This window comes from Humulus lupulus, chromosome X (assembly GCF_963169125.1).
Source record: "Humulus lupulus chromosome X, drHumLupu1.1, whole genome shotgun sequence".
Classification (NCBI taxonomy): domain Eukaryota; kingdom Viridiplantae; phylum Streptophyta; class Magnoliopsida; order Rosales; family Cannabaceae; genus Humulus; species Humulus lupulus.
In genome coordinates, this window is record NC_084802.1 from 235,359,013 (window position 1) to 235,379,009 (window position 19,997).

At 35.3% G+C, this 19,997-nt stretch overlaps 1 protein-coding gene across 2 annotated transcripts; it reads right to left on the reverse strand.

The window, feature by feature from the left end:
* Positions 1 to 787: 787 nt before the first annotated feature.
* LOC133803321 (uncharacterized) lies at positions 788 to 5,764 on the reverse strand. 2 transcript variants are annotated; one of them, XM_062241315.1, is made up of 9 exons: positions 5,333 to 5,764; positions 5,091 to 5,231; positions 4,740 to 4,967; positions 4,186 to 4,393; positions 3,545 to 3,681; positions 3,026 to 3,106; positions 1,398 to 1,464; positions 948 to 1,290; positions 788 to 860 (listed from the first exon to the last, which is right to left on the reverse strand). In XM_062241315.1, the coding sequence occupies exons 1-8, from the start codon at positions 5,638 to 5,640 to the stop codon at positions 958 to 960; spliced, it is 1,503 nt and encodes a 500-aa protein (XP_062097299.1). In that variant the 5' UTR covers positions 5,641 to 5,764; the 3' UTR covers positions 788 to 860; positions 948 to 957. The 2 variants fall into 2 exon arrangements, with proteins under 2 accessions (XP_062097299.1, XP_062097300.1); XM_062241316.1 differs by lacking the exon at positions 5,333 to 5,764 and having other exon boundaries at positions 788 to 1,290; positions 4,740 to 4,972; positions 5,091 to 5,226.
* Positions 5,765 to 19,997: the final 14,233 nt, after the last annotated feature.

Consider the following 19,997-nt stretch of genomic DNA (forward strand, 5'->3'; position numbering starts at 1 on the left):
ATTTTTGGGCAAAATATGTTTTTTCGATGCAAAATCGATGCAATTTCGATACAAAATCGATATTATTTCGATGCAATTATGAAAAGTTGATTTTTGGCCAAAACAATACTTTTTCGATGCTCTGCGCTGAAATTTGACGAAAACTTTGAAAATTCATAACTTTTCACGCAAATGTCTATTTCAGATGATTTTTTTTCTTCTTAATTTTAGTATTTTTCGAGATCTACAATATTAGACCATATAAAATCTTAAAATTTGTATGTAAAACACACAATTTTATGGTGGTGTTAATAGGGATAGGTGCTTCAATGGTCCTTCAATCCAAAGGATGTCATAGGTAAAGATCCAAAGGAGAAATGATAGAGAGAAACAATTTTTGAGTAAAAAAAAGAGCTTGGTGAGGTAGTAGTGGCAGTGTCGCCATAGTAGAGAGGAATGGAGAGTGAGAGATAGATTGAGAGAGAAAGAAAAGAGTTAATGAGAGGGGCATTATAGTCAACAAAAAAAACTATTTTCAACATGCCACATAATTTTACCATATTTTGTATTACGTGTTATCATGCATAATCCATGAAATTTCCCATTTTGTTTTCTCAGCTTTTATCAATTTTTGGTTAGGATTGTAATTTCGTTGTCAGGGATCAGTACCAAACGCCTGATTGTAAAGAAGAAAGGCGTTGCCTGCTCAAACTTTACTAGCTTTCTCTTACGTTATAACACTTCCTAATGCTGTCACCGCATAAAAAATATTAATTCGATTTTTTCCAGATCGCTTCGCGTAGTCGTGTTACCAAAATATGAATGCAATCTCGTTGTATAAAAAATGACTTGATTATAGTTTCTCTTCCAGCAATGAATGGCTAACAAAAGGCACAAAATAAGCCTACTTTACTAAGAAAGTAGAGATTGGTATTAAGAATGAACACACTAGTGTTAAAGCCTAATACCTTGAGGGGCTCAAACCGTGTCTTGAAAACCCAATTCGGTTTCTAATTTTTTTTTGCAGCGAGGAGTCTCACATGGTGGAGGTGGAACACCGAAAACCCAATCAAGAACGTTCAAGTATTTGGATCGGAAGACTTCCCTCTCTTGTGCATAACAGTGCATTATGATGGCTGTTGATAAGCTGAAAACCACTACATCAGCTCTCTTAAAGTTCTTTGACTGCGGCAAGTACCCAGCTTCGGCCATGCATGTGAAGAAGCTCTCAATGGCCCGAGCAAGGCAGTAGAGTGATATTTCAATACGCCTGCTTTTCTTCTCGATGGCCAAAGCTAGACCTGTTGGAAACTGCCCAATAATAGAAATAATACCATTAGGACAAAGCCGCAACGGACTAAATAAGAGTCCATCCAACCAGTAAATAGAAAGTAAATGAAGAGGAAATAGTTCGGTACCGTTCCCATTGCCACCATTGGAATATTACATTTCTTGAAAATCCTGAACAGTATGCACGTCCACATCCTGATGAACATCGAAAGAGAGTTTTCTAAAATGTAAAGAGTGTCCTTGATAAAGGGGAGAAAGTGAAGAATACATATCTATTCATAAACATATAGCTGGAATCCATATTTTTTTAACAATTTGATTATTTTGGTTTTGAACTAGAACTTACACTTATGTCAGATTTTGTTCAACAAATTTCTGTGAAGTGGGTATATCTACATTAACTTACACATGCACGTAAAATTCATTAACACTTATATGAATAGGTGACGCATCGCCTCTTCGCCCACAAAACTTGGGATATATGGTTTTTTTACATGTGTTTTATTCAAATTCAAATTGCATCCGGTCAAGGATGTTTCTAAAGGCAAGGGCACGACCAAAATACCTATAAAAGAAACTCAATTGGAAGGGAGAGAAACATATTGACAAGATTTAGGACGAGTATCAAAGCCATTTTAACAGAGTTTTCAGCTATTCTTTGCTTTTCTTCTTCACTTCTTTTAATTTTTCAGATATTGAATAATATTTTGAGATTGTAAGCCACATTATGAGTGACTAATTAATTAATTGTTAGGGTTGAGATAAATTTTTTACCTTAATTATATTTTCTTTGATTTAATGTGAATACATTCTTAGTTCTATGTTCTCGTGTTCTATCATGGTTAATTGTTGTTTTCGACATATTTAGTGTTTTTTTTTTTTGAAACAAAGCACAACTACTTGTATTATTATTGAAAGGTGCACAAAGATGTACAACCATCTTACCAAGAAAACATAAAGACAACGGTAACAAAGTACAGGAAACACAAACATTACAAGAAGACTTGCCACTCTACATAAATCAAAGAAAGGCACATCTCTAAACTCTGTCGTATTGAACAGCCAAATAACTACCCAATGTCTCACTTGACACATATTATATTTTTACACTTTATGTGATTATGTGTAAAGTTTTATTTAAATTGTGAGAATTATTACTTGCGAGGGGAACAGGTAAACAATCCAAAAGTGGGTGGAGCAATTTAGATAGTGTGAGATCAAGAGATAAGTATTTATATAGGCATCCAAAATAATTTTAGATTGTGAAATTGAGAAATGGAATATTTAAAATTATTTCTAAAATAGAACTTACTAAAAGTAGGAATAAATAGACATATAGACTAGATATCACTTACACATACTTGAACATCGTTTATGCAGAGCACTCGAAAGAGGGTATAGATATAAAATAACATTCTTGGTTCTAGGTCTAGATTAGGCACATTAAAAAGAAGTATAACTATATAAAAATGAAATTGAAACCTTGACATTTCAATATCTTGAGTTTTTCCAAATTTATTTAAAATTACTTTTGCAATTCTTCCAACATTTGAAATTGATCACCTAGATAAAATTAGGATTTATTAATCGCTATACTTAATTTATTTAAGTGCTTTTAATCCTTGTGAATGATATTAGTCTTTTGACCATTTTATTACTTGTTCGATTTGTGCACTTACAAGTCTATTGTTATATTTTTCACAACAAATATATAACAATAAAACTAAAATTAATAACATGAGTGAAAAATGCTCACCAGGCTGATGAGCAATATACAGACAGAAACAAGCTTGATCTTGCAGTACCAAGAAGACCTTTTCCTAGTATTGTGTAAGGCCTGCATATGGTGAAACAGATGTGTAAGACAGTACAATGCATACATAACAAAGAGCACAAGATCGCAACAGAATATTATTCATTGATTGAAAACAAATATACTGGGGATCTTTCTTATCAATATTAGCTATTAGCATTAAGCATAAAAAAAAATAAAAACAAGAGAATGCATGTATCAAAAAATATATTGACCAATGAAGTGTGTCAACATACTCCATTAATAATTTTATATAACTAAATAATAAACACACACCCAACAAGTAGAACAACAATAACAATAAATAACACTTTCATTGATCTAAAAAAATATCCCAAAACCAACCAGCCTTCCTTCGACTAAATGTTTTTGCTACAATTAACAGACAGAAAATCACTTTCACTAAACACCAGGATAGGAAACGTGTGATTTATAAATCATAGAAAAAAAAAAAGCAATCACCTTTTCAAGAGGTCCTGACGATGAACTATAAGTGCAGGAATCAAATATACTGGTAGATAAACTGGTAAGGCTCTCTTATAGGCTTGAATAAGAAACGAAATAACGTGTGAACTGCATGACTGGTTTCCATGCACAATCTGCATAAAAAGATCAAAAGCTTAAGAATTAGAGGAACATGATGTCATGATGATGATATCAACATTTTACTTAATATTATTGACAAAACTGGTTCCCAGCCAATAACACAATCCTGGCAATTCTAGCCAAAACTTGTCCAAAAAATTACTTCGAAACAAGATTCCAGGGAAGGCTTTTAACATTAAAAATAAAAATAAAATACCGCCATGGGTTCCTTTTTAAAAAAAAATATATAAAAAAATACAGACCCATATTTGAACCCCTCCCATCCCACACACACGCAAACACCCCCGTGAATCCTATCCAATTGAGCTAGCCTCAATCAGCATCCACTACCGATAGCCTAGGTGGGCATTTCCCCTCATCATTCATTCATGTTTCAGTAGGGGTGTAAGGGCGGCTTTTAATTGTTATGCACAATGCATGCATACAAAAACAGAATAAATTCAAATTTTTATCCTGTGGTAGGAAAAGAGAACCGTTCAGTGACTAAAGAAGCATACCGAGCAGGGAACTTTCATATCAGGATCTAGTTTAACGTCCACGTCAACAGTTCTGTAATATTCTTTTACAGCATCCAAGTTGCTGAAAGGCTTGCCAGAAGCAATCTCTTTCACAGCATTCAAGATAACAGTATCCTTTCCACCATGTTTATTGAGGAATGATTTATAAGATGGGGGCAAACTCTCCTGCTTCAATATGTAAGCAGACCTGAGCAATAAAGTTTGTTTTCTTTCTTAAGACAAAGTATGTTCTTCCATGAAAGAAAAAACAAACAAAGAAAAATTTGCTGTCCAACAACAGATTATAAAACCACTGAAAGAGCTGGTCAACAGAAACACACACGCCCATAATGACAGGGAAACATGCCAATTTTGAATATGAACTCGCAAATTCTATAGACAAATCTATTAAATATTCAATACAATGTCCATAAACCACATTCATTTTGCGAATCCCCAATTAGATAGAACACATGACGAAACCAAGAGACAAATAAAAACAAACAAATTTAGATGTAGAAAAACAAAACAATCCAATTTGAAAATATACTTACAGAATTTGGGAAGAAGAAAGACACATAAGGAAAATGTCGCCATGAGCCCATGTTAGTGGCTTACAATATCTCCCAAACCGTTTGCTTTTAATCCCACAACGAGACGCTAATACAGCAGCTCGCATAAGTATGTAAATAGCTAAACTAATATGCTGCGTATTAAGCCCAGTAAGAAGCATGGAAGGTCCAGCTATAGCCCCTGCTAATAGAGCCCTCCATTTCGCTGTCCTGTACTAGAGAAACATTATAGGTATACCAAATCAAATTGAAGAAAGCAATTCATTTTCTCTCAAAATACATTTAACTTTATAAACGATTGATTCGAATTCGGATTCAAATTAGGAACCATGCCTACGATGACCTCCCAAAGAGCCTATAATCTCATCAACCGAGACAAATGTACCGGCGAAGGTGCCAAGAAATAGACCGTATCGCAGTGTCTCCTTCAAAGCAGTAACGACTGCCTCACTATTCGTGATCACTCCTTCCTTCCTGCAAACTCCCAAAACAGATCGCAAATCAAGCATAAGAACAGAACTACTCCACTAAGCCACTCCAAAATTCAAAATCTAACACGGGAGTAAGTTTTCAACCTCAGAGACGCCAACGCCTTTCTTCGTCTCAACCGAACTAAAATAGAGAAAAGAGCTAAACCGCCTTTGAGACCAGCTCCAATACTGAAGCCCTTCGCCGAAGCAATCACTATCCTCCGAAGCTTCTCGGAGTCCTTCAACGGCAATGAACCGTAAACTATCGAAGAAGAAGATGATGAAGAAGAAAAATAAGAAGACGAACGATCGGATCTGTTACAATGCGCAGACTTATCAGCACCGAGGGGATCGCGATCAACAACGGGGGCGCAACCATTCTCGCCAGCGGCGCCACAGCAGGAAGGCGACATGGTGACAGAGTCCAGTAACTAGTTATTAGGGTTTGGCAGAAAGCCAAAGAAAATGGAAATGAAAGATCTACAGAAGAAAAAAAAGGATGAAAGACAAGTAGAAAATGGTGGGAAATATAAAAATGCGTATATATTTGAGGTGGCTTTTGAAAGGGAGAGAGAGAAGAGAAGCTTCGTGGTTATCGAATCACAAATTACAATTGCACACGTATGCATTCATCGGTTTTTGTGGTTTAGAATTGTAACAATTGAGTCTTGAATATGTAATTGGAATTGGAACTGGATGTAGAGTAATTAATTAAATAATTTAGAGTGTTTGTTTCACAAGTCTCAATTACCCTCGTCTATTATTAATTTTAAATAATATTTTTTACATAATATTTTATCTGTGTAATTACTAATTATTTTACTAATAATAAAAATTTATAATTAATTTTTACTTGACATTTAAACTCACATTAAATTTTAAAATATATTATAAATACTCATATATATATCTATTATATATAATAAATGTGTATTAACTTTAAATGAATATTCTTATATATAAACGTAGTTTGTAAATACTTAAACTTAAATAAAATAAAATAAATAATTAAAAAATTAAAATAAGATATTTTTTAGATATTTTATAATGATAATTTTTTTTAAAATAATAAATAATTAAACAAATTAAAATATGATATTTTTGAGATATTTTACAATGATAATTATTTTAAAATAATAAAATTTAATTAAACTTAAACTCACTTATTAGAATAATATTATATTAAATATATAATATAATCTATTGTTAATTAGTAACAAATTGATTATTTTTTTAAAAACTAGCAAGAAACTTAAATTTGAAATATATGTATAATATTTAATATTACATTAAACATATAATATATAATTGTCCCTCCCAAATTCAAAAACTAGAACAAACATAAACTTAAACAAAAATAAATAAATTATTTAATTAAAATATAATATTTATTTAAAATTTATATTACATTAATATAAATTTAATAAAAATAATTAATAAATTCTATAAAGAAAACTAAGCAAATGTGCATATTACAAATTGTTTGGATCTAATATATATATACATATATATATACTAGATACAAACAACATGCAATATGCAGGTTTGCCTAGTTTTATTTATAAAATTTATTAAATTTAAATTAATGTCATATAAATTTTGAAATAAATATCTTATTTTAATTAAACAATTTATTTATTTTTGTTTAAGTTTATGTTTGTTATATTTTTTCAATTTGGGAGTGACAACAAGAGTATATATATTATATATTTAAAGTAATATTCAATATTATACTTGAATTTTAAATTTAAGTTTCTTGCTAGTTAAAAAAAACAATTTGTGTTAATTCATAGTAGATTATATTATATGTTTAATATGTTGTTATTCTAATAAGTGAGTTCAAGTTTAATTAAATTTTATTTAAGTTATAAAACGTATAATTTTATTATTTTTAAATAATTATCATCCTAAAATATCTGAAAAATATCATATTTTAATTTGATTAATTATTTATTATTTGAAAATAATTATCATTATAAAATATCTCAAAAATATCATATTTTAATTATTTATTTTATTTTATTTAAATTTAAATACTTACAAATTATCTTTAAATATAAAAATATTTTATTAAATATAATAATATTCCAAAATCGTTAAAACATTTTCTGTTATCTACCCATTTATTACATAGAAGAGTTATAGAATCCCTCCATTGGTAATTACACCTATTAATTACTCAATTTTTTTCAAACACACCCGCATCTTTTCACTTGTCCTCTTTTGTGCTCTTAGTGAGAATTGCACTTACATAGAAAAAATTCCATTATATACTCCGTTTATTTGTGTGGGTAAATTATTAGATAAATATATATGTAAGAGAAAAAGTCATTTTCGCTCCTTAACTAAAATTTAAAAAAAAAAATGGTAAATACTTCTTGATAAAAAAATAGTAAATATTTATTTAGTACCTACATTTTATCAAAATACAAATTTAATACTTTATGTTTTTAATAATACTCATCTTATAATCTGTATATATAACTCAGAACAGATTGGTCTTATTGATCAAATTTAAATTCATTGTACTAAATATATACGATTTTAAATTTCAGTGTATCAAATAAGCATTATTAAAAATGTAAGGTACTAAGTTTATATTTCAATATATCTAGGATACCAAATAATTATTTACTATTTCAAAAACTGAAAGCTATTCTTAAAAAACAAGAGTGTTTGGTGTTATTTTCATAACAATTTTTAAAAATAAAATTACAAAAAAAGAAAATTTTGAGATCAATAAAAAATTATTTTCTATAGTTTTAAAAAAATATTATTAATTTTTCTTTTACTTTCTCTCACACCACTTCTTCTATCATCTTTTTGTCTCTGGTCACTTTCTATCATTATTTTCTTTCTCCTCATTTTCACTTTCATCATCTCTCCTTATTTTTTATCTCTCCTTATTTTATTCTTTATCTCTCATCACTTTCTCTACCTTCATTTTCTCAATTTTTCTCTCCTTAACTTTTCATTACTTTTTCTTTCACATTACTTTTTCTTATTATTTTTTACAAACTTATAAAATATTTTTCTCTTTTATAATTACTTAAATAACAAAAATGTATTTGAATAAAACAAATATCATTTTAAAATTACAAAAACAATTAAAAATGCATTTTTATTAATAAAAAAATTAAAATAAAATAATCATTTTTCCCACTCCCTCTTCGCTGCTTCTCCTTTCTTCCTCCCCCTCTCTCTCAACAACCCAACTTCTTCTTCTTCCCTCCATCAACGACTTCTTCTTCCCAACTTCTTCGGCTTCAAATGTAGGGGGCAAGAGAATATTTATATATATATATAATTATCAGAAGCGTCTTAAATAAGTACCGAGTTGTATCTAGAATCTACACCAGTGGAGGATTCGCCAAGAGCACTCTCACAGTACACATACGTCATGAGCAATGACTCCTTCGATATACTCACGGTATGTGGTGTTACTAGAACAACCACATATATTTCCACGGTGCAAAAGCCTCACAAGAACACACCAACAGAAAAATATACATGTTTTCTAAGAGAGTGTTTTTCTCTCTATTTAGAATAGTACGTATTTTTTTACTAACAACAATATGAGATATGTATATATATTAATTTTTTAAGAGAATCAAATTTAATTCAAAACATAATTTGAATTATTATATGAGAAGAAATATTTAGAATATTGTTAAATATTTTTTTTAACTATTAAATAAAGATAATGCAAAATTGTACATTTATTTAATTAAATAATATCTCAGTCAGTTTGAATTCAAATTCAAACTGATCACCCAAATGGATCAAGACTGGATGGGCGATCCATTGAGTCATGGATATGGATCCAAAGTCCAACATCTCCCACTCGCACATCCTAGGTGCGCAGTATTCTTATCTCTCATCTTCATCTCATTAATTATTATGCTCATACTGGCTAATGAACCATGCGACCGTTAAGCCACCACCAATGAAAGGTTGGGAGTAATATACCAAATCTTATAGAAGACTAGCACAAAACATCCCTCACAGTGTCTCGTTATGCCTCATACTTATTTGGCCACATCAAATATTGCATCTCTAATCCCTCTCATAACATTAATGAGCATACACAGACCTCAATCTCATGTTTGATTTCACAATTACATTAGCATACCCAATAGTGATGTAATTTGTCTACAGTGAACACAAAACTTCAATGTGTTGCCAAATAACCTTCCTTTCACCCTCATGTCATTTAGTTTCAATCTAATTTCTTTCCCAACTAAGTCCCTTTAGGTCGAATCAGACATGGCCATGGGAAACATGTTAAAGTAGCAAACATTAAACATCCACCTTATGACATTGTCAAAAGTCACATTATGCACAAAAAATAAAGCGTGGGATCAAATAATGAAATTATGATCCATAAGGTCTCACACAGTGGAGAACACAGAGATTCACTCATCCACTTTCCTTATATTGGTTGCCAAACAGATGTGGTATGGTATGATACACATGCTATGGTGGAGTATTCATCCAAAATTGAGAGTGTATGCTTCTCTTTCTTTATACAAAACACCGTACATAATCTATTTTTGTCGCTATCAAACACCTAACCCGAACTCTATATGCTCACTCGTCTTAGCGCCATATTAAGATTCGCATCTGGCTATCCAACATGTTATATATGGGTAGTGGGATCTCATTATTTACCCATAGATGATCTTGAAATATCTCATCTTGGCTTAGTACAAGGTTCAACCTAGTTCACTTTCACAGCACCAACACTCAATATCTCATCTTTGCTCGCTCTGCAAGTGCCAAAGTCGATTTCTCATGTGAGAAATACAATCATTACATGTTTGCATAGTCATCAACCATAAATAACTCATCATGGTTTTACATGTGTGTATGATAAAAATAAACATGTAATCACAAAAATTGAGAACACAAATTTTATTTCCCACAAATAATATTTCAAACACAAATATCTGAAAAATAGTCGACTGAAACATAACAATAAAAATATCACATTCTACGTAGTCCTAGACTCCTAACATGAGACTGATACGCCTCTCAGGCAATCAACTTAGTCAAAAGATCAGTTTCCATGTGAGTAGTAGAAATGTTCTTCAGGACCACTTCCTTTTGCGCAACCATATCTTTAATGAAATGGTATCGTATGTCAATGTGTTTGGTTTTTCCATGATACTTGGGTTCATTTGCATAAGCAAGAGCAACCATATTGTCGCAATGTACAGTGATAGGATTTGAAACATTTGCACCAACGCAAAGCTCTTTTAGCAACCTCTTTTACCAAACACCTTCTTGAATTGCGGCTGAACAAAAAATGTACTCCGACTCCATAGTGAATAATGTTATTCAAGATTTTTTCTTGCTACTCCATGATATGGTGCCATCACTAAGCGAGAAAGAATATCCTGATGTTAATTTGCGCTCATCTAAGTCACTCCCCTAATCAGCATCACTATAGCCAACTAAGCCCAAATTTGACGCTTGATAACACAGCATGTAATCAGATGTCCCTTTGAGGTATCTAAGTATCCTTTTCACTGCTTTCCCATGACCAAAGTCGTGATTTGATTGAAACTGGCTAACTTACCCAATGACATAACAAATATTTGGATGTGTACATATCATAACATACATTAAGCTTCCAATCGCACTGACATAGGGAACACAACCCATTTTGTCTTTTTTTTTTTCCTTGAGTCTTAGGACCCATATCAAGGCTTAAGGTTTCATCTTTTCCAATAGAAGTGTCAATAGGTTTGCAGTTTTTCATCTAAAATTTGCAGATTCCAATAGAGATCCTTGAACGATCTTTAAGGATCTTAACTCCAAGCACATAATTAGCTTCACCCATATCCATCATCTCAAAATATGAGGACAACAACTTCTTAGTGGCGATAATCATCTCTGTATCATTTTCAGTCAGTAGAATGTCGTCTACATACAACGATAAGATAAGGAAGCTTCCCTTAGACCATTTAACATACACACAATTATCTTCTTTGACCATCGTAAACCCATTTGTAATAATGGCTCGATGAAATCTTAAATACCACTACCTAGATGATTGTTTTAAGTCGTAAATAGAACCACGAAGCTTGCAAACTTTGCAACCTTGTCCTTTTGTCTCAAAACCCATAGGTTGATCCATATCAATATCTTCATCTAGTCTTTACATCCATTTGGTAAAGTTCCAAATCCAAATGAGTAACAATGGCTAAAATTAGGCGAATTGAGGCAATCATCACTAGTGGTGCGAAGGTTTTCTCATAGTCTACACCCTCCCTTTAGGTGTAACATTTCGCCACTAGGCAAGCCTTATACCTTTCAATAGATCCATCTGCCTTGCATTTGACTTTTAGAACCTATTTCACTACAAGAAATTTGGTCTTTATCTACCATTTTTAAGGGTAGGTAAAAATAACTTATTGGTAGATAAAAGCCTTTACCTACGTATTTCTACCAATATGCTATTGGTAGGTAAAACTTAGTGGAGAAAGATCCATTTACCTACGATTGACATATCAATAGGTAAAATTAATGTGGACCCCATAGATATGAGTTGGCGCTCCCCACACAGTGTTTGATGTGGCGCCTGACGTGGAAGCTGATGTGGCAAGCCATGTGCTAAGCTTTTAGTGAAACATGTGACACTTTTATTGGGCCACGTAGCACACATTTTATTGGGCCACGTGGAAAAAAATTTATTGATCCATAATTGGACAATGTAACACAGTCATTGTGCCATGTGGCATGTGCTTATTGGTTTTTTTTCTAATTTATTTTTTGACAAATAATAATTTTTGGGTATTTTTTTAAAACTTTTAATTATATTTTTAACAATTGAAATTTGATATTAATTTAAATAAAAAATTAATTATAATTATCATAACTTGTAAAAAAAATTATAATTATCATAATAAAAATTCATATACATAGTTATAATATTATAAATTCATAAACTTAAAATTTAAATAATATATCAAATTTCGATAAGACTACATAATTCTCAATAAAAATTTATTTACATAGCTATAATTTTATATATTCAACAAGGCAATATAACTATCTCCCTAAAGTTACTGCTAACTCAATAATGCCTATTTTCTTGATATTCCTAATGCTCATGGGCATCCATCTTCCTAAAATCAGTACTATGATAATCCCTGAAACAATGAATTAAAGACTTTAAATTATAATTAAATTGTATATATGTTCCATAATATGCTAATGAATGAGAGAAACAACAATAAAAATTTGTAAAATTAGGTGATAAATCCTCTTAGAGATCATTATACAAAAACTTACCTTATAAGGATGTCGACAATGTTTCAGAGAGTTGGGAGGCCAACAGAGTTGGAAAATACAAATAAAATATCTCGACTTTAATCATCACAAGGATTTTAAAATTTATATAATATGATTTATTATGGGCATTTATGTGACTTGATATACCAACATATATATAATATGAGCACAAGAAATCCCATAATCTCCAACATAATAAGCATACTCATTTTTTGAATATCATAGGCCAATAGAAAAAAAAAATCTAAACTCAACATTTAAAACCATATAAAGTTTGCAAACTAATTTTTATATCTTGGTTGAATGTGACTGTTGACCCTTGATTTGGTCAACGACATAGAGTCAAGTAAAACGATAAAAACGAAATGAAATCAAGATAAAAAGATAAACGACACCAAAGATTTATAGTGGTTCGACCCAAAAAAATGGTAATAACCTATGTTCACTTAGTGTTGTTATTGATGTAGAATCCCAAAAACTGCGATCAATGAACTAGGGTTCACGAGTTTCACAAGCCTCAAGTTGAATACAATTTTGGTGGATAAAAACACTATAATTCTCTCTCAGAATTCCAAAGTTCAAAAGTCCCATCTCTTGAGCCCTTTGATTCTTATTTATAGGCTCAAGGAGTTCTACATGGGCCGATGTGCCTTAATTACATTTAATACATGCATATCTAAATAATAATGGAAATCACATATTATGTGAAATTACATATCTGAAATACCGTGACCAAACTAGTCGCCAAAAAATATGTCGTTTGCTGAGTGAACTCTCTTCTGGTCAATGGTCGAATAGATCATACTCACTTAAATAGTCATGTGTATCCCATGTGCTTATTATTTCTGCCACGTCATCAGGTAAATTTTTTTGGGTAAACATTCGCCCCCTAAGTTTATTTTACTGTGACCATCATATAATAAACTTAATCGACCAACTTTTCGTCTGATTTGTCACGTCTGTCAGCGCCTTTTCGAAAAAGTAAATAATTATGATTGTTGCAGTTTCCCAAAAGTATTTTGACGACTACTACACTTTCCCACGCATCAAAAACTTACCCCCATCATAACCTCTATTATTGTGCCACGATCAGTATAAATAAATCACTTGCCTCATTTTTTACTTTTTACCAAACCTTCCTTTCTCAATAACTCAGAAGAAAAATCCTCAAGAGAAGCCCAGAAAACTTCAGTGATCCGAGGCGTGTCCGACCAATCTTGAGCAGCAACACCCGTGACTTCTACATAATCTGCAATCCAAGTAAGTTTCTTCATCCCTCGATCTCTGTTATACCATGCAAAATAAATTTTATGAGTTTTCTGGTATTCGGGTATGAGTTTTTGAATGTTCTTTGAGAAAAAATTTCTGGGTAATCGGGTTCGTAGGCAGAAACATGGTAGGATAGGAGTTTTAAGTTGTAAAAATATTAAGTGAGGCTTAGAAATCGATGTGGGAATTAAGAATATTGTTTTAGGGCCCAAAATCGAAGTGAAAATTCGATTTTTATGCTCTCGAAAAAATCTGGGTTTTTCCCGCCTGTTTTCGGAGTCGAAAAGTTTTTCTGAAAAAACTTATCATTTTCGCTTTTTAATCTGTTTTTCCAAACTGCTCGCATACTTTTAGTATTTTCGTTAGAATGCTGCTGGTCGTATAAAACCTTAACTTTTATACACGAGCAACGTTATCCCAACTTTTCCTCTTCTTCTATCTGTTGGTCATAGATTCTCATCTCCCCCTTTCTGTTCTCAGATATTCATGCACGATCCTTGGGGAGGTGAGAGGCCAATCGACGATGATCTTCTCGCGCTACTGTTGGAGGACCAAGAACAACTGTCACTGTCATTTTCAGAAGTCCCATTTTCATAACAAAACCCAGCGACCAACCCTCCGACCAGTCAACCAAACATGGGTCGCGTGAAACACACAGCACGTAGAAAAAAGAAAACAACCAGCCCTTCTTCTAATCAGCTTGCCCCTCGCACTGAGGACCCTTCTACTAACCCTCAGCATGTAAATACTGCACCACCATAAATCCAACCTAAAGCCCGACCTCACGGCGGCCTTAGGCCAGACATTGAATGGTACGTTGCACCTCCTAGCATCATATCGGGGAGGATGGTGAACAATTATCTCAAGAAGTACGGTCTTCCTAGGATAACTCTAGTCAAACCTTCACCTAACCAGAGGGAAAACGTGCCTGGAGGAGCCTTCAGTGCCTGGTTGAGGTACCACATCGAGGCAGGGGCAATCTTGCCTCTGCACAATTTTTTTCAAGGGGTGGCCAATTACTTCGTGGTTGCCCATTTTCAAATTACCCCCAACGGATATAGAGTACTATCATCCTTTACAATCATAAAAAATGGCCTGTGCCTACACTGCACGAGATCAACTACTTGTTCGATCTCAAATCCAACCACAACCACAACAACACAGGGTTCTTCCATTTCTACCACCAAGAGTCTGCTCGTACCTTTCTGAGCGACATCACCTACAAATCCAACGTAGGGAAGTACTTCCAGGAGTATTTCCTTACGATGGACCTGGTCGCCGATAACCTGGCCTTCACTCGAGGAGGTAAATTTCTTAATTTCTGGTCGTTTATTTTCTGCTAGTTTGTTTTTCTCCATCCTTAGAACCTTGATGTTGCATCTAGGTCCATGGTATCGACCAGATCCCACTCCAGAGAAGGAGATATGGGCCGCAGCCCTAGCTAGCTTGACGAATATTGAGAAGAGCGTCAAGGAGCTGGTCACAAAAAGCAATCTGAGGCTGGTCGATCTCTTGACACATCACCAGGAAGTGAGGGAGTCCACCGTAGGGAGTGCGACTGGAGAGGGCATCCCCGACCAGAATCAGGATGTGTCAGAACTCCTGAGACGACGGGCAACATGAGTGACCATCCGGGAACCCTCCGGCAACCCTCGGGCTGCTGCTGCCCCTGCCCAACATGGGAAGGGCAAGAAAAACTTCCAAAGTACACCAAGCCTGTACTCGAGTCTCCCAACGAGAACGGTACTGACTTCTCACTTTTAGATAACTTGCCTATTCCCTGTCATTTATTTGACGGGGATGACAACATTAGATTTGCGATCAGTAATTTAGATTCAGACTTCTTCGAGGCAGAGAGTGAGTGTAGCAGTAGTTCTATAAATAATGTATCGACCAGTAATAATAGCCCGAGTATATTACTTAGAATTTCCTTTCTCCTTATTCCCTTGCTCTTTTAAATAACTTAAATTATATTGCCTGATCGTTTGTTTCCATCTTGCAGTCATGCCTTCTGGAGAAGCTTTTGATCTGTACGCTGACGATGATGCTCCTCTGAGCAAAAAGAGAGCGAGCAGAAGGCATCCTGGGGAGGGCAGCAGCGATCCTGCTAGGAAGAAGGCTCGAGCAGAGGATCCTCCAGTACCCCTTGCTGCGCCCACTCCTTCTAGGAATACGACGCCTCCTCCCCCTCCTTGCAATAACCTCCCTCCCGAGCAGGCAAGGCAACCTTCAACAAGTGACCTGTTGAGTGTCGCTAACGCCACTTAGGAGAGGATACAAAGGCTTTCACAGTACCGTCGTAGCCAGGAGGCCTTCACGCACCTTCCTCCGCGGCTGCATAGCCAAGTCATCAGTCGCGAACTGTCCGAAATTCTCAGCGTAAGTTTTCCTTCTTTTTTTAATTAAACAACATTTTCTTTCATGGCCTTTGACTGGTTTACTTTTCTTTTTCTGTTTGCAGGGTATCCTCACAATGGGGCATGGCCACCGCCGAGCTGAGGAGTTCAAGGCTAAATTTGCTGATGAGGTCAAGGCAGTCGAGGCTAGATATGTCGAGCAGCTGAAAGCGGCCGAGGAGAAATATGCCGAGCAGCTGAAAGCAGCCGAGAAGGAAAATGCTAGACTGGGCGAGGAGCTGAGGAAACACTAGGAGTCATTGATTAAAATCACCGAGGCCAAGGAGAAGTACAAGGAGGCTTCGGTGCTGAATTTTAAAGAGGCCTCCAAACTTCAGGAGGACCTGGTGATCAGCAGGAAATAAATTGCCGAGCAAGAGGAGCGCGCTAATCAGCTTGAGGAGACCAATGCTTGTAACCTGGAGAAATACAAAGGAGCGGCTTTCAAATGCTTCTACTTGTTCTGGAAGAGCAACCCAGGGGCAAACTTTGACTACCTCCCAGAGCATATGAGGCAGGCGGAACTGGCAAAGTGCGCTGCTCGCCTGGAAGAAGAGAGAAAAGCTCAGGAATCTCCTGAGATTTCTTTGGCGATAGGCATCGAAGATGCCGAAGAGGATGCTAGGACTACAATCGACTAGCAATCTCGGCAAGATACTCCTACTGCTCCTGCTACTCCATAATTTTATTTATTTATTTTTATTTGTAACTGGGACACATGAACTACAGTTTGTGATGTCAAGACAATTTTTTGTTACGTAGGGCAGCTTTCTTTTAATTACAAATTACATACGAGTGGTAGCTGCTCCCAGTGTAAAACTTTTCACTTTGATATTATAATATTTTCTATTTATTATAACATTTTCTCGCATGACCGAACTTAGCATAGCACTTCGTTTCCATTTCACAAAATCTAAATTTTTTTAAAAATACTCTAAGTGTCGTAGTATGCTTTCCCTTATTTTGCTCATGTGTTTACATATGCTTGTTGATATACTTTGCCTGCTTAGTACCTTATATGCCCCCAAGTGATTGAGGAGCTTTAGGTCCTCGGTCACTTGCCATGACCAAGACCTATTTCAAACATTACTGCTCACGAACTTATAAAAAATGATAATATAGCAAAACAACACACGTAATGAGCAAATACTTGTAATAAATACAATAATTGGAAAGAATAACTGGTTGCGCACAGTTCCTTTTATTTCTCGTAATAAATGGACAAAGTCGTGTCTGTACGAGTGATCAAAAATTGATCTTACACTTGTAAGCGACCAGTCATATAATGAACCATCCCTTATTCATAAACTTGTAAAAAGTGAAATTAATAAAAACCAATTCTATAAAAAGAACTATTTATTGACAATACTTGCACAGGTGTTCTCCATTCCAATAGCGAGGAATGAGATCTCCATTCAAGCGAGCAAGTTTATACGTGCCTGGTTGGAGGACTTCTTCAATCTGATACGGACCCTCCCAGTTAGGTCTAAGCACTCCAACAGCTTGATCGGGTGTGTTAAGAAAAACTCTTCTAAGTACCAACTCTCCCACATTAAACTTTCTTTATCATACTTTAGAGTTGAAATATCGAGCCACCTTTTGCTGATAAGCTGCCACTCGAAGTTGAGCTTGCTCGCGCCTTTCATCGACCAAATCCAAAGATTCCATCAATAACTGATCGTTAGTACTCTGATCGTATGCCAACCTTCTATGTGACGGTGGGTCTAACTCAACAGGCAACATGACTTCATATCCATAAGCCAAAGAAAATGGAGTATGGCATGTTGTTGTTCGATGGGATGTTCTATATGACAAAAGGACTTCTGGTAGTTGTTCTGGCGATGCCCCCTTTGCTTCTTCAAGTCTTTTCTTCAGGGTGTCCTTCAGGGTCTTGTTGACAGCTTCAACCTGTCTGTTTGCTTGCGGATGAGCTACCGATGAAACATTTTTGATAATCCCATGCCTCTCGCAAAAATCAGTGAAAAGATCACTATCGAATTGTGTACCATTATCTGATACAATTTTTCTTGGTAACCCATATCGACACGATGTTCTTGACTATAAAGTCTAAAACCTTCTTGGTCGTTATCGTCGCAAATGGCTCAGCCTCGGCCCACTTCGTAAAATAGTCAATAGCAACCACTGCATACCTGACATTCCCCTTTCCTTTGGGCAAAGACCCGATCAGATCAATCCCCCATACTGTGAACGGCCACGGGCTTTGCATCTATTTGAGCTCATTTGGGGCTGCTTGAGGTATTTTAGAGAACCTTTGGCACTTGTTGCATTTTTGCACAAAATCCATGGAGTCTTCATTCATGGTTGCCCAGAAGTATCCTTGCCTTAGGATCTTTTTAGACAAACTCTGCCCCCAACATGATCGGCACAGAAACCTTCATGAACTTCTTGCATTAGTTCCTTGGCCTTTTCCTTAGAAACACACCTCAACAGGGGCATCAAATACCCTCTTCTGTATAGAAATCCGTCAACTAGAATGAATCGAGCCGACTGCCTCTGGAGGGTCCTTGCTTTGTTTCTTTCCGCTGGCAACACTCCTTGCTCAAGGTATCTGATGAAGGGCGTCATCCATTTGTCTACCGCTTGGATCACCATTGAAGACTTTTCTGCTTGAATGCTCGGTGCTGAAAAATGCTCAACTGGTACTATGTTTAAGGTGTCAGCATCCTTCGCACTTGCTAACTTGGCCAAAGCATCAACATTTGAATTCTGATCGCAAGGTACTTGCTGGAGGGTATACTTTTCGAACTGTGCCAATAAGTCCTTTGCTTTGTTCAAATAAGCAACCATCTTTAGACCTCAAGCTTGATATTCTCCTATAATTTGATTAACCACCAGCTAGGAGTCACTGTAGATCTCAAGAGACTTTATATCCATGTCCTTGGCTAATCTTAATCCTGCGAGCAGAGCTTCGTATTCGCCTTTGTTATTGGACATTGTAAAGTTCAATATGATTGCACAATAGAACCGATGTCCTTCAGGCGTGACTAAGATCAAACCTGCTCCAGCATTGTGCTCATTGGAAGAGCCATCTACGAACAATTTCCACACAGGAGTTTGACTTTGGAGTCCAACATCCTCCATCGGTTCGATAACTTGGATTCCAGTGAATTCTGTGACAAAGTCTGCTAGAGCCCGTCCCTTCACAGCTGCTCGTGGCGAATAGGAAATATCGAACTGCCCAAGTTCGACTGCCCATTTTAGTAATCAACTGGCGGCTTCTGGTTTCTGCAGGACTTGCCGTAATGGCTGGTCGGTGAGTACCACAATGGGGTGAGCTTGAAAGTACGATCACAGCTTTCTGGAGGCCAGAATCAAGCAATAGGCTAATTTCTCAAAGGGTGGATATCGCAACTTCGCTCCTACTAGCCTCTTGCTTATATAAGACACAACTTTTTGGACATGGTCCTCCTCTCTGATCAAAACTGCGTTAGCAGCATACTCTGTGACTACCAAGTAGATGAACAAAGTTTCTTTTTCGACCAGTTTGGACAAGATCGATGGTTGTGACATATGAGACCTTAGCGCCTAAAAAGCATGCTCTCACTCTTTAGTCCACTCAAACTTCTTGTTGCCCCTGAGTAAATTAAAGAATGGAACGCACTTGTCCGTAGACTTAGAAATGAATCTACTCAAAGCGGCAATCCTCCCGGTCAGATTTTGAACATCTTTAATCTTGGGGGGTGACTGCATCTCGATCAGGGCCTTGATCTTTTCAGAATTAGCTTGATAAACGAGTTTTAGGCTCGTTTAGGATCTAGTTTTTAGGTAGGTTTTCATGAGTTTAG